The 15,321-nt window shown below is 36.0% G+C and overlaps 1 protein-coding gene across 3 annotated transcripts in view; it reads left to right on the top strand.

Moving 5' to 3' along the window:
• ADAMTS20 (ADAM metallopeptidase with thrombospondin type 1 motif 20) overlaps window positions 1-15,321 on the top strand; it is a 90,718-nt gene that overhangs the window by 8,253 nt on the left and 67,144 nt on the right. For all 3 annotated transcript variants that reach the window (XR_008974432.1, XM_057425584.1, XM_057425585.1), the window contains exons 3-4: window positions 8,383-8,539; window positions 11,966-12,225. Coding sequence is in view for 2 of the 3 variants with exons in the window: in XM_057425584.1 (XP_057281567.1) it covers window positions 8,383-8,539; window positions 11,966-12,225 (417 nt within the window). In the remaining variant the exon portion in view is untranslated. The remainder of the gene's footprint in view (window positions 1-8,382; window positions 8,540-11,965; window positions 12,226-15,321) is intronic.

The raw sequence follows: 15,321 nt of genomic DNA on the forward strand, positions 1-15,321 counted from the left end.
ACATGATCCTGTATCCTTGAGTCAGTTTCTACCTGTCTTGGCAAAATCTCTGTTCACCATGCTATTTGTTATAAAACAGTAAAACAGCTTAGGCCCCCTCTGCAGCTGTTACCAAAAACCTGAAACATCCACAGTACATTTTCCCCAAGCTGTTTACACCTCTGTTTTTCCAGAAAGTATTTCCATAGAGACTGTGCTTTTACACATGGACCAGCACAGATCAAGAAATACAGATGGTAATTGCAAATTGATAAAATGCATGGGGTTGTGAATTGTGCAGCTGAAGGGTTTGGCACAGAAAATGTCTGTGGGAAGCATTAGGATCTGCCTATGTCTGACTTCTGACTGGTAATTCTGCATGAATTGTTTGTTAAACAGACTAGGACATGCTTATGTCACCTTTTATGTGAAGGAAGCTTAGTTGTCACTGGGCTGCCTTTTGCACACATCCTGTGTCTGGTGGCTGCCTTCCCTGGAAGACGATTGAGTACCTTCTGTTTACCACATAAATTTATCTGGTAAAATTTTGATGGCTGCAGCCTGTTTGTAACTGCTGCCTTTATAGAGCCACATTCTTTTTTTGCCATTTTGGCTTTGTGACTTAGGTGAATTCTGGAAAGCTGTGGGCAGCCATGGGAAGTTGGATTTGGATTTACTTTATGTATATATGTAAGCATATATATATATATATATATGGTATAACAGAAGGTACATGAACAGGAGTGATAGGGGCCCTTTGCTGTGACTAGGTGAGCTAAATTACTAAAGTTGAGTGCAAAATGGTGTGTTTGTTTTTGCTGGGTTTTTTTTTTTGGTCTCAAGTTAATGCTTCCAGCCCCAGGTAGTAGTCAACAGTTAGCCATCATGGATCTTGGGGAAACTTTGTACTCTTGGGGAATAAATAGGCTTCTCACATAAGATAATGTGTAAGTGATAGTCTCGGTTGTCTTTCCATTTCAGACATACAGTCATGTAGAAAATAGGTTATGGTAGCAAAGTCAGACACTGAGAACAGTTCATACCTTCTGGGTATACGCATACTGACAAAAGTGCTCAAGATACCTTACTGTTTGGTTGACTAAACCAGGTGAAAATCTCACCACAGTTTGCGTGTACTTAAGTGATAACTGCCTGATGGCACATGTGAGTTTAAAAGGACTTTATGGAGCTATTCATCTCCCAGTAAAAGAGAAAGGCGGTTCTGCATGTACTTAAAAACATCAAAGCTAGGAAGTTCTCTTTAAAGAGAGATAAATTGCAAATGTAAATTTGCTTGACATTTACTGAGACACAAGATTATATGATGGAGTTTCCTACAGGATTAAGCATATGGAACCCCTAGGTCTGTGTTCTGTGAGAACAGTTTGCTCGATGATGTTAAAAAATGCCCAAACCTAAAAACCAGAAATCAAAGCCAACAACTCCCTCCCTCCCAGAACCCCCCAACCAAACAAAAAGCTCCTTTATCATAGAATCAGCTCGGTTGGAAAAGACCTTTAAGATCATCAAGTTCAACCATGACCCTGGGACTGCCAAGACCACCACTAAACCATGTCACTGAGGGCCTCATCTGCACAGTTTTTGAACACTTCTGCCACTGCCCTGGGCAGCCTGTTCCAATACCTGATCACCCTCTCTGTGAAGTTTTCCCTAATATCTAATCTAAACCTCCCCTGGTGCAGCTTGAGGCTGTTATCTCTTGTTCTATCACTTCTTATTTGGGGGAAGAGACCAACCCCCACCTCATTACAACCTCCTTTCAGGTAATTGTATAGGGTGATAAGGTCCCCCCTGAGCATTCTCTTCAGACTAAACAACCCGAGGTCCCTCAGCCAGTCCTCATAAGACTTACTCTCCAGATGCTATACCAGCTTTGTTGCCCTTCTCTGGAGCCCACTGTAGCACCTCAATGTGTTTCTTGTAGTGAGGGGCCCAGAATGGAACACAGGATTCAAGAAGCAGCCTCACCAGTCCGAGTACAGGGGGATGATCACTGCCCTGGCCCTGCTGGCCACAGTTTCTGATACAGGATGCTGCTGGCCTTCTTGGCAGTCTGGGCCCAAGCTGGCTCCTGTTCAGTTGCTGTCAGTCAGCACCCCCAGGTCCTTTACCACCAAGCAGCTTTCCAGCCACTCTTCCCCAAGTCTGTAGTGTTGCATGGGATTATGTGGCCCAAATGCAGGACCCGGCACTTTGCCCTCTTGAGCCTCATACCATTGGCCACAGCCCATTGATCCAGCCTGTCCAGATCCCTCTGCAGAGCCTTTCTGTCCTTCAGCAGATCAACAATCCCAGCCAATTTGGTGTTGTCTGCCAATTTACTGAGGGTGCACTCAATCCCTTCATCCAGATCATCAGTGAGGGTACTAAACGACACTGGCCCTAACACTGAGCCTTGAGAGGCACCACTAGTGACTGGTCACTAACTACATGTGATACCATTTGCCACCACTACGTCTACCACCATTTATGTATATATGCATTTTGTTTAAGCAGTTTCAACAGGCATTGCAGAATAGCTGCCTTTTCCATAATGAAATCTCCATGTATATATCTATGCATAATTTTTAATTGACTTGTCTAGTTCATTCATTGTGAATTGTATATAAAGGTAAAAATAATTAAATTGCCTCTCTCTCTCCCTTCCACTCCTGTGACTCTTGGTAATTGCCATGAACTCTTTCCAGCTGTCTTTGAGATTGTTACTGCAACATTCTCCCAAATAACTCTGCTATGTAGCCAGTCTGTTGTTACATCTGTATTTAGAAACTCCAGGAATACCATTTTTACTAGGTTTCAGTCTGACTTTCTTGCCTAGAATAGCCTCACAAAGTGATGTTCCGAATACCTAATGCCAGGTATTTTACACTTCCTGCAAGAATATTCTTTCCCCTATGCATTATGCAAAAGGAAAATATGGAAATATGTTTGTTTGGGTTTTCGTGTGTGTGTGTTCCTGAATGAAAGTAACTTGGTAGTAAGGATGCTGGATCCACTGCTACAGTTATCAGTATGGCTAGATTGGATGTGAGCCAAATATACAAATGGGTAAAATTGCTTTAGGAGTTTATGTGGGATTTACATTCCAGTCTGGAATTCTGCAATTTTACTTAACCAGTGATTAGGTGCTTTTCCACACTGGGACATTTTTGAGCATAAGTGGATTCCTCATCAGTTCTGGTCAAGGTGTGATTAGGTGTGCTAAAGGTGTGATTACACTCTGCTCATGAAATCTTAACATGACAGAATTTGCAAGGAGAGGTGTTTAGACCATAGTTACACTTAAAATGAAAGTTTTTTTTTCTCCTGTAATAGCTGTTCAGCATTTTATTCCATTTCTTGAAGAACTTAAAGTATATTGCTTTCAGTCACTTCTGCAGAGGTGTTCCACCAGGAAATACTTACTCATTGCTAGATGTTTCTTCCCTGCTGCTTAGCTAGTATATTTGTTATTTTATTACTATTTTCCTATTTCTATTATATTAGTTCCAGTTTTAATTAATACATTAGCTCACAACCACTGCCTCTTATTTCTAACTGAACTATCCTCTATCAGAAATATATATTCTGAAATATATATGGTATAATATTTCAGAAATGATATTTCTGAAATATCATAAATATATAGATCTGGAATATATATTCCGGATGTTGTAAGTGTACCATGATCAGATAACCTTTAGTACCTTTTTCTTCAGTAACTATGCTATGCTTCTTAAGGCTTTCACTAGAAAACATTGCAACAGTGGAGCAGGAAGAAAAAGGTGAAGGCCTCACATGATTCTGAAGAGGTTTGAACTTACACAATGGGGAGGGAGGAGAGGGGGAAAAAGAGAATATTATAAAGGAAGGGATTTATTGATTTACTTTGACCATGAAAGTATTCTTGCTATAAGCTACTTGCAGGTTTTTGAGTTTGAGTTAAGAAGCCATACCATAAGGGCATGAAAAATACTTGAGCACAGGAGTGGAGCTTACCTGGGATGAGTCTGCCAGTTGAGTTGTGTTTTCTAGAACTTTGTTCTTTAGCATTTTTCTGAAACCTTTCCAATTTTGCTTTTGGACATATTAAGATTAATTCCATGTTTCTGAAGCCTGCTATATATCCCTTATGTTTTCCATGTTTTTTATGAAGTTGCCATTATACACAAAGATATAATTTGTATGTGGGTATGGTACATACTTTAACCATAACTTCTGCAATGTTTATTTCTACTACTCTTGGAACAGAGCAAATGCATTGATTAAGACTATTCAGTTCTAAGCTACTTTGAAGCGCTAAGACATGCCATATATAGTGAGTAGCTGTGTTGATCCATTGAACCTTGATTTAATATAAAGTGTCTAACTTATCCAGAGTATTTTAAATCCAAGAAATAAATAATCTTTCTCATGTGGGTTTTCTCATAAATTTCCTCAAATCTAGGCATATGCAGAGTCCTGAGTAGCACTCCCTCTTTGGACCACTTATTTATGATGTGTAAGAGACTGTTTTCAATTTTGTACTCCACTTCTACTGAAGAGATCTTTTAAATGTACTTTTACCTCTTTATCTGAGAACAGAAATAGAATGCTTCAGGCAGATTTCTTGTTATATGATTTGAGAAGCATCTGTAGATGATAAGTTAATCCAGTTTATTTCTGATTTCATTTCCTGCAAATGCTCGGGCTCCTGTTTCAACAACCTGCCTCTGTACATCTAAGTGACCTTGCTTTATTTGGTTTTACCAAAAGTATTTTGAATTTGGATCTCACAGCCCTTTTCCTTGTGCACCTAGCTCACAGTAATAGCTCCATTTGTATTAGCAGAATCTGTGGCCAGATTAAGTATTACTTATTAATGTATGAAGAACTATAAAACAGTATAGGTGGTGACTGAATTTTTGAAGACTTATGTGCTAGGAAAATGAAAAGGTAACCATTTGTAACTGTTCAAAATCCATCTTTAGTCTTCATAGATAAAGGATTTAAATTGGTGGTTTCAATCTCAGTATCTGCTTGGGTTTGAAATAATAAATATCATATATCTTTTCAAGATAGAACACTTTGCATTGCTTATCCTTTGATCTTTCTCACATACAATATCATGAGGAGTTCTCAACTTGGATAGGGGATGGGCAAAAAATTTGTTGTAGACAACTGGTGGGAGGTATTCCTAACTAGTCAGTGGTAGTAATTGCTTGCTTCTCTATGTATACACTGAGGAAAGATTGAAAAGTTGTTGTATTATAGATTTTTTTTATCAGCTATTTCTTTTATATCTAAACAGACAGCTGATCCTGGGGCACTATGCAAGAATCAGTGGGACAGAGAGTGAGAGGAACCCTGGCATCATTGTCCTAAAGTAATTACCTCAAGTATCTGAGAAGGTGGAATCTCCAAGTTCCTTCTTGTATTAATCTTTTGATTTAAATAAAAAGCTAGGAATAATTCTGAGGCCATGAAACATAATATAGTATTCCTCCCTTCTAGCTGTCTGTCTTAACTTTTGGGGCTATAAGTTTATGGTGTGGGTTTTTTTGTATCTTCTTGGTTATAACAATGGAGAATTTTTTGGTTTTGTTCTTTTCTCCCTAGTGAGAGAGTGTTTCTCTTTTTCAGCAGAGGGTTCTGGATTTCAGTTAAGAATGGTTCTGGTACTTAGACTGTAGAGTAATGAAAGCTGAGCTGCAGAAGTTTACAGGCATTTTATATTGTGTATTCATTGCTAGGCTCAGCTTGATGCACAGGCTTTGTAGCACTATTCTGAGTTGCTTGATGGCTTGGTTGTCTAGTAAGCTCTTATTGATACGAAATTGCTTTTTTTGCTAGGAAAAATGATTCTGTGTGCCAGGTGACCCTTACTATTTCAGTTGAAAAATATATTTCTTTGATAGGAGGCATAGATTTTTAACTCTACAGAGGAGCTGGTATGCAGTGTACATGATTTCAATTGCTAGTGCTTAAACAGAGAAGTGTGGGAGTGCACATCTACAGAAGGGGCAAGGCAGAAATACTTCTTTTGGAGTATCATCAATCCTAGATTGCCTTAGATCAATGCCTTATGATGATTCTTCCTAATCCACTGGATAGGATAATTGCATAAATATGTTTTTGAATTTCTAGATAGGTTGTTTGGTAGCTCTTGGTTGACTAAGTATGCGGTAAGGAGTCCGAGTGGAATTATCAGTGATCAGACTCACTCAAAGCCATAGGTCTTAATGATGGTTTGGGGTTGTGTTTTTTTTTTTGACTGTGAAATGGTAGAAAAATAAAGTCTTGTTCTTGCAATTCATCTTTTCTAGTGGAAGTCTGATACTGTGGAAGGTGAGTTTAGTTTAAAATTGAGCACAAACTCTATATTAGATCTGTGCTATTATTCTCCTAATTGGTATGCTTGTTGTAGCTGAAACCATTTCTTTGTAAAATTTGAAAGCCTGCTTATTCGAAAAGCCATTGAAGAGACACATGCAGGATATCTGCTTTAGGTATTGGAAAGAGTAGGAGGGAAGTAAAATATATGTTGGAATAAAACTGTAGCAAGAAAGTTTTTGCTTAAATCTAAAGGATTATATTTTAAATGTCTCTTACATAATAATAGGGTTTATGGTATATCAAGAGAAAAGAAAGTTAGTGTTCACAAATGGTATGGGGTCAAATATATCATGTGTTGTAATTGGGAATTTAATAATTTATGTAATAAACATCAACATGAATATGAATCTTAGCATCAGTTCTTGCTTCTTTGACCCTGAGTGACAGGCTGTTCTTTGTCCCTGTCGTTTTGCCCAGAAGGTTGCATCTTCTTAGGGCTAACTGACAAGTTGTGGCATATCTCTTCCTGAGGCCCTTTCCAGGGAGGCACATAGCATTCTCAATACGCTCGATCTGCCGTCCTCTACAAATCACATGCCCTGGAAACACTGGATGTGAGAAGGCTGAGCTGAACGTGTAAAAGATCCAGCAGGAAAACTGCTTGCAAAGAATTTAAATGGGACTGGGGACGGGAAAGTGTTTCTCTGAGTTGGATGTAAGCAGTCGTGAAAGGAAAAATACTACTTAGCTGTTTTTTTTTTCATTCTGCAACAAAGGTGATGCAGAGGATCCAACCACAGTGGGTTTACAGTAACTTTGGATGATAGGTATGCTATGTATCAGTCAAGATTACAGATAGTCTGACATATGCTTGAAGCCTAACAGACTTTTAAACGCAGGGAAGTAATAACTTTTCAGAAGGATCCCAAATTCAAGAGGGTAATATAATTCCAGTACAGTATCCTGGACACTAAGGTAGTACACAGCAGATTTTAAGAGACTATTTGTAGGTTGCGTGGAAAAAAAATATTCTCACTTCTCATCTGTCTTGCTCTGCCACTTTCTTTATTACCCTGAGTTTCAAGGTTGTAATGAGCACTTAATCTCTTAAACTGTATTATGTAGATTATCACTGTTCTCTTATTGGTCAACATGCCACTCTAATATGGTAAAACAGCTAACAGGATGCAGTGCACCTGCTCACTCTTAAGTGCTTAATTGGCTAAAGTTTGGAAGTTGCCAAAAAGTCTGAAAAATAATTTGATAAAATTCTTATATTTTTTTTCTCCTCCTACTGTCCTGAAATAAGGTTCTTAATCCATAGAAAGCTATGAATTTGGTTAGAAATACAGTAAGAAAGAAGAGATTCAGTTTTGTGATTTCATAGTTTAAATTATTAATTAAAATTATGAAATTGGATTGCGGGGTAGAGGGGTGGGGGAAAGGAACTCATTTTTTGTTCTTTTTCTTTGTGTATGTGCCAGTGCTCTTGTTAGTAACCAGCTTCCTTTGGTTCCCATTACATAGTTACTCATGTGTGTCTGCTGTAGAGGTTGCGGGTGAAACCGAGGATAAAAATGCATTAATGAAACTGTCAACTTTGAATTCCTGGAACTTGTTTCAAAGCCTTTAAAAAGGAATATTGGGTTTACACTCTTTCTAATCTATGGTCAGAATACAATACTATATAAGTTATGTGAAAGGATAGAAGGTGACAAACCAGTCTAGAATTTGGACAGCAATCAATTCCTTAATTTCTTGATGGCCTCTGCTCGCTTTTGCACATTTTCTAACTGGTCCTGCTTGCTTGTACCTAGATTCTCTAAGTTTGTGATCCCTTTTGTTTTACTAACTGCATAGTGATTACCTGTGATACGTTGTTAATACACAGAGTAGTCTGTTATGAGTTATTCTGGTGAGACAAGTTTCTGAAAGCAAATTTCTCTTTGCCTTACCTTCACAGTTCCATCTCCCCATTGTACTGAAGCTTCCTCTGTCTCAAGTGCAAATTTATGTGATTATTTCAATGAAAATGATTATATCAATATTTTTAGTGGAAAATAAATGAATTACTTCTCTTACTTTCAGATGGGCACCTTTAAGGCGCATGATGGTGAATATTTTTTAGAACCTCTGATGAAAGCGGATGGAGGTGAACATGAAGATGAGCATAACAAACCACATCTTATATACAGGCATGAAGAACTTAAATATCAGAAATCTCATAAACCTTGTGATGTTTCAGGTATAGTCATACTTTAGATTTTAATGTGACCTTTTTCAACTGTCGGATGTTTAAAAAATTTAAGGAGTTCATTTTTGTAAAAAATAGTCATCTCCAGATTGTTCCATTAGAAGCTACATGGAGGCTTGGCAGCCATTTCTTCTTTTCTTTTTTTTTCTGCTAGTGGCTAATTCAAATGTAGGACAAAATGTGCATGTTTAAAAAAAATTAAGAATGACATTGCAAGAACTTCTCTATGGGTTTACTTTACACCTACATCCCATATATAAACTTTTAGGGAGTAAATCCGCAGAAGTTGTTGTTGCTTATATTCATGAAAGTTACTGAACTTAATGCAAGTCTAATGGATACTACAGAACATCTGTCTTCCTTATTAGTGGGAGTATTTAATGTTACCCATTAATGTAGATTTTCGTCCTTATGAGTGTTTTAATAACATTCACATTGCACATTCGTAATTAGTTTTACTTAAAATAAAATGGAGTAATTTGCAATGCACTTGTCACATACTATTAGGATATATAACAAGTGTATGATTGTAGTTTCATAGATTCACAGTATATAGGTTAATCATTAAGCAGAGTAACTTAAGAGTGAGCATGTTTGCACTGAAAGGGAACAGAAAGACAAAAAAGCTTTGTTAATACCATGAAGCAGTAAGTAGAAAGCACTGTGCTTTAAAATAACATGTTTTTTAGTTTTTTTAACAGAAAATGCACAGTAGTTGTTTTTCACAGTTCTGCGTGCATCTTAGTAGTTGGAAAATAGTGTGATGTGAGAAAGGCACCTGCAGTTACCATCAAAGTACAGTAACTAGACAAAAGAGTGGGATTAGAAAAGATTTATTTGAAATTGTAGGTATCTATAGGGTCATTGTAAACACTGAGATACCATCTGCTTTGGGATATAACGATGTAGAAGTCTTTGAAAATCCTGTCTGAGCAATGCACTTCTTAAGCTTTACTATTGTACTAGTGCTATTTAAAAGTGCGTTTTCATTATGTTGTAAACAAATTTTTTTTTAAAGCCTAGTGATATAAATGCCTCTTTTTTTTTTTTTTTATTTGATAGAAGCATACAGGCTTTGTTTATTTGGCTTCAAAGAAAACACAACTGGGTGGAGATTCATAGTAGGAGAAAGCAGTTTATATTTGGTTCTGCTTGGCATTTAGAAACATCCTGTCTAATTAAAATTCTACACTTTTTGTGAGATTGAAATCTGTGTTTATGCATTTTGAATGTACTCTCACTTCTGGAATGATTAGGCAAGGCTGAGGGCATTAGTATGGCTAGCTGAAGAAAAGGAAAATAATAAGATTTCAACTTTTTATTTTCTTAAAGAATATCTGTCCAGATGTTTGAAAATATAAATTGCAAAGCTAATGGTGTAGCTTGGGTGGCTATTGATTTTTGATTTTTGAAAAATTCATAGAATTCTTAAAGCATATTTTATACACAGAAACAGTATGTTGAGAATTCTGCTTTTCCATAGATACTAAGGACAGAAAGCAAGTTATGATCATCTTGCATTCAAAAGATTGTAGTGAAAAGTATTTATCTTCTTTAGCTCAGTTTTAGGAAGGTGATGCTATCTATTCATTGATTGTCATTGCAGAACAAGGACTTAGTACTTTGTTTGAAAATCAAGCAAGTGTCGTTATTCCTGATTCTTTTTTAATGATGGATAGATAATATGTACTGAACCAAAGTAGAGGTCTTTCAGTTTGTTGTATGGTTTGTTGTTTTGGTTTTCTTTTTCCTATGTTGTGTATGAAAATACTATTAATATGAGCAACCTAGCGAGAAAAAAACTCCAAGGATTAAGATTATGGTCACTTTTCCTCTTTTCCATTTATTGGAGCAACTACAAAAGACTGTAAGGCACAGATTACTGTCATTTTTGGGTGAGTGAAGTTGCAGAAATGTTAATGGAGAAAAACCTTGTGTTGTTATATTTTTGACCTTCTGAAGAAGAGATTTGTTTCTTTTCATGCTAGTCTTGCCTAGTTATTCATCTCCTCCCTTCAAGGAGTGAGGAACAGAATATATCTAGCAATACTTATGATCATGAGAGTTCCTCTAGTTAAGTAAACCTTGACAGAGGATATGGAGAAGCAGAGCATTCAGTACATGTTTTTAGTTTGACATTGGTCCATGATAATTACTTTTTAAATTGTCAAACTAATCTTTTCCTCACTTTGTGCTAGTTTCTTCTGAACTAACTTGCCGACGAAAAATTAATTGGAAACGCTAGTACAAGCCTTACTAAAGTCAGCATAGGATATCTGCTTCATTTCCCCTATCCATAATCCTCTTTCTTTAATACAGAGAAGCTCATCTAAGTTTGCCATAAGAAATTTTTCGTAATTATGACAGCTATTACTCATCCACTTGTTGGTTTCTTTAAGAAACAAAATTGACTTTACTTGTTCTGGTATTGAATTTATCTTGGCTAGTCCACAAATTCAGTTGTCTGTAAACTCCCACTTTAAATATGAATGTTGTTTCTCATTTTGCCAGTACTCTGAAATCTCAGATGTCTTTTGTGACCTGGTAAAGTTAATGTGCTTATGAGATTGCTTCAGCCAGTTCTCTTCATTGAGTTGCTACACATCTAATATACTTTAGAATTTTTAAAAGAATTGGGAGACACATATCCTTAGGCAGCCACTTTTAAAAGGAAACATTCAGAAAGACAGTGGAGGTTTGTTCTGAGGGGACTGAGGTGTCTAGTTAGGTGCTTAAGTTCTGGAGAATAGTGAGAATTTAAATATGCTTCTCTGTTAATATGGGCTATTGCTAAGATGACTCTCTGTTCAGTGTATAGATTTTATGTGTCAAGCATCAGAAGCCTTTGGTGGCTGGACTGTACAGCATAATTGGAAGGATTACAGTACTTAGTTTGGAGGTATCTGAGGGGGTTCTATATTGCCTTTAGAACCTGATCCTACATAATGAATATTAACAAAGCTGTCAAGGAAGTCACTGTAGGCTTTTGATGCATACTTCCTTATGAAGTAAACTCCATATTTATATGAATAGGGGCTTGAATTCAGTTCTCAAGCCTAGTCTTTTTGGTGATAAAAGTATGTGTTTTGTTTAATTAACTTGCTTCCTTCATTGCACTGCTTAAGCTGCAGTATTTACCTCCTTCCAGCCTACCTGTTTGGATTATAAAATATAATGCTGCTATCTCTTAACTAATTTTTAACAAGAATCTGTATATGATAGAACTATGTGTACAAGATGTCTAATGTGATGTTCCTATTACAGCCTTCCATGTTTTTTGTTTTTAATTCTTGACTGGTTCTCTTGAAAGTAAGATCATAAATAGCAATTTATATTGTCTATTTTGGACAGTCTTTTGCCCATTTCTCTTTAAATTTAGAAACTACATTCAACAGTAAATCTTTTCTTACTTCACAGAAAAAGAATTCAAGAGCAGCACTTTACTACATCCAGCCTTCAGCAGTTTAAATGAAGAGAGCAAAGTTTTACAGAAGTCTCTCAGTTTAGAGTATGCTTTAAATAACCTATCTACAGAGGATGGTGGCAATCCACATACCAGGAAAAAACGTTTTCTTTCCTATCCAAGATATGTAGAAGTGATGGTTACAGCTGACACCAAAATGGTTCATCACCATGGGCAGAATTTACAGCACTACGTACTAACATTGATGTCAATAGTAAGTAAACTTAAGCTCATAAGTATTACCTATTTCAGCTATTTCTGTTTTGTTGTTTTCTCTTCTGCAACCTCCTTGTCTTGTGGTTTGACTCAAATCTGTATTAGAAGAAAGAGATCCCATAAAAGATAAAAAAAAAAAAAAAAGTAGGGCCCAAATTTCAAATTAGAGATCTTTTTAAATTTAATGCAGTAAATGTAGGTAAAATAGTGTGACCTATTTCCTGATTCGTTGTTGCATTAGAAGAATTCTTATGCTTCAGTGAGTTAAATGTATGAATATATTGTAGTAGGCAGAGGTTAAAAGGCATTGTGAACAAATGCATGTTTATAATAATCCTAGCTTTTCAAGTAATTTCAAATTAGTATGGGTCAGACTTTTGAGTTGGTGTCATTTAGTTGAGCTCTTTCTGTGGTGAATTCTCTCTTGAACTGAAAGTCATTTCTTGTATTGATTCAGGATCTAGTAAAATAAGCTCTGTAAAATCAAAGGGTTATTGTGATGTCTGTTGAACCATTTTTTTTTTTTTTTAGGAAAAGGCCTGCTAAAATAGTCTGCATAATAGTTATTTCTAGATTTCTGTCCTTCCACCTATTCAAGAAGCTTAATTTGTATGAAACTGCATCTAACATTGAGCAAATTAAAACATCTACATATAGGTGTCTGTAGAGATCTGCTTTAAGTAAGTGAACTAGTTACTTAACCAGTTATAGACACATACTTTAGGATGAGCAGAATAGCTCTCTAGTTTTCACTGAGATCAGTTAATTTGCTTTATATAAGTGTCTATATAAGTGAACATTTGACTTGGCCTCAACTGCTGCTTCAAGAAGGTGTGCAAGTCTCGTATGGGTCATGTGTCATATCTGCCAGTTCTGTATAGATAACCTATAGCATCTGACATGACACTAGATAACGTGTAGTTAGGCAACTGAACTGAGTTCTGCTCGTCAGTCTAGATCTCCAACTAATGGCAGTAGAGGTGCAGTCACCTATTACACAGAGGTAGGCACCTAAATTTAGAAGATGGACTTTTCTCTTATTGCTTTATAAGAGAAATAATGAACTTTTAAGGGAGATTAGCATACTGTAATTTGATTAAGTCTTCTGATTTTTTTACTGGTAGGAGTGTGAAAATCTGAAAGTTTATGTATTACAGAAAAAATCTGTGTTGAAAGGTGGATTTATCTTTAATTTAAAGTACAGACTCAGTTTGGAATTATTCTAGAAACAACTGATGCCTAAGATGCCATTTTTTCTAATGTTACTTTTATAATCCGGAGCTGTACCAAGAACCAAATGTAATGGTTAAAACATCATTTGAAAATGGAAGCTGTTTTTGACAAAACTTTACAACAAGATAGAAGGGAACATTTATTGTGTAATTTTCATGAGGCACTGTTGTGATTATAGCTAATGTTATTCCTGACGTTCTTTCTTAAGAACAAACATTGGTCCTGCATCTGCAGATGTGTATTCAACCACTATTCCTTACAGGACAATGTTTCTTCTCTCTTTTTACTTACATAATTGGACTTTCTACTAGATTAATAGGGTATGCATTGTATAATTGCTTCTGAAGAGAGTCTACATATGAACTGTTTTTAACATCTAGCATTTAAAATACATATGTGTGAGTGAAAGAATACCAGCTCTTTGCTAAAAAGCTGTGACTCCATTCTTGTGCTTACTTATCTATGGTATGAAATAGGGCTTAGTGCAATTATTGCTGGCTCTGAGGTAGTGGCATGCAATAAGATGCTACATCTATAATGTGAAATTAGTATCTTTGAATACCACAGCAAAATAGTAAGGTGTAGCTGGCATCTTCTGGCAGCTCTTATTCCACATGTACATCTGCTACTTCTGAAGGTAATCTTCAAACAAAAGTTTAAGACGTTAGTTCTAGAAATGTTTAATTGTTATAAATGCAGGTCTTTAATATAAAATCAGATCATAATTCTGAAAGATTTTCTTCACAGTCCCCACCCATGCATATGTATCTCTGCTCACATCACTTCTTGTAGTTCTAAAGAGACCTTTGGAAGTCATCTTGTCCAACTCTCAACTCACATATATATTGCTTTGTGAAATCAAATAATTCATATGAAGATACAGTCTTCAGTCTCTTCTTTACTCCTCCTTCTCCTTCCCCATAATAGGTTTGGGTTTTGCTTTGCTTGTTTGTTTTTTTTTTCAGTAAACTATTAATAATATGAAGAGTAGGAAAACAAATGACTAGTAGACTTTGCTATGTAATCTGTATTAGAAGTTATCAATATGCAGGTGGGTCATTTCTTGACCCACAGCCTATTAGTGTTTGAAATAGAGGCATTATTAGTCTGATTTGATTACCATCAAGAGAAGAAGTGCAACTTACATTTTTTCCTCTGCCAATGTACGGATAACTTTGATTATTAAATTTAACTGGTACTTTTGTCTGGTCAAGCAGCCATTAACATCCTGTTAACCCCCATAACATCCTGTTATTGGGTATTGTGTCAGATTGCTGGCTTTTTAAATGAATCAAGCATTATACTCTACTTTTATAAGCATTCTGAAACTTTTAAGGATATTCAGTTTTGGCTTGGATTTTAAAGAAACCTAAAAAGTTTTAGCATGTAAATCCCATTAAATTTTAATGAAACTTAGACATCCAGCTCCCAGAAGAACCTTTGAAATCCTGGGCCCTTTTTCTTTCTTCTTTTTTTCTTCTTTTTTATATTGGCATCCACAGAGCAAGCAAAGTAAGTTTGCTGCTATAGGATATTGTTTTATGAGTGGAAAATAAGAAATGAAATATACTGCTAAATATTTTTAGGGTTTTAAGTGTCTTGTCACTTATCCAATTCAACCTGTAAAGGCTTAACTCTCAGCATGTAAGTAATCCCACTGAACTGGAATGTATTTTCTCATTTCTTCAAAATTGAATAAATCTTGGCAAGTTGCTTATTCACAGTATTCACACTCTGTCTTGGAAATACTACCTCTGATGGAAATATGTATTTAAGAGAACAAAGAATAACTTTTTCATAGGGCTTTATCAAAACTTTTGTATTGAAATACAATAGAGTTGCATTATTAAATGTGAAATGA

This window comes from Pezoporus wallicus, unplaced genomic scaffold, assembly GCF_028554395.1.
Source record: "Pezoporus wallicus isolate ANWC-B61680 ecotype Strahan unplaced genomic scaffold, APGP_CSIRO_Pwel_v1 contig_4722, whole genome shotgun sequence".
NCBI lineage: Eukaryota > Metazoa > Chordata > Aves > Psittaciformes > Psittacidae > Pezoporus > Pezoporus wallicus.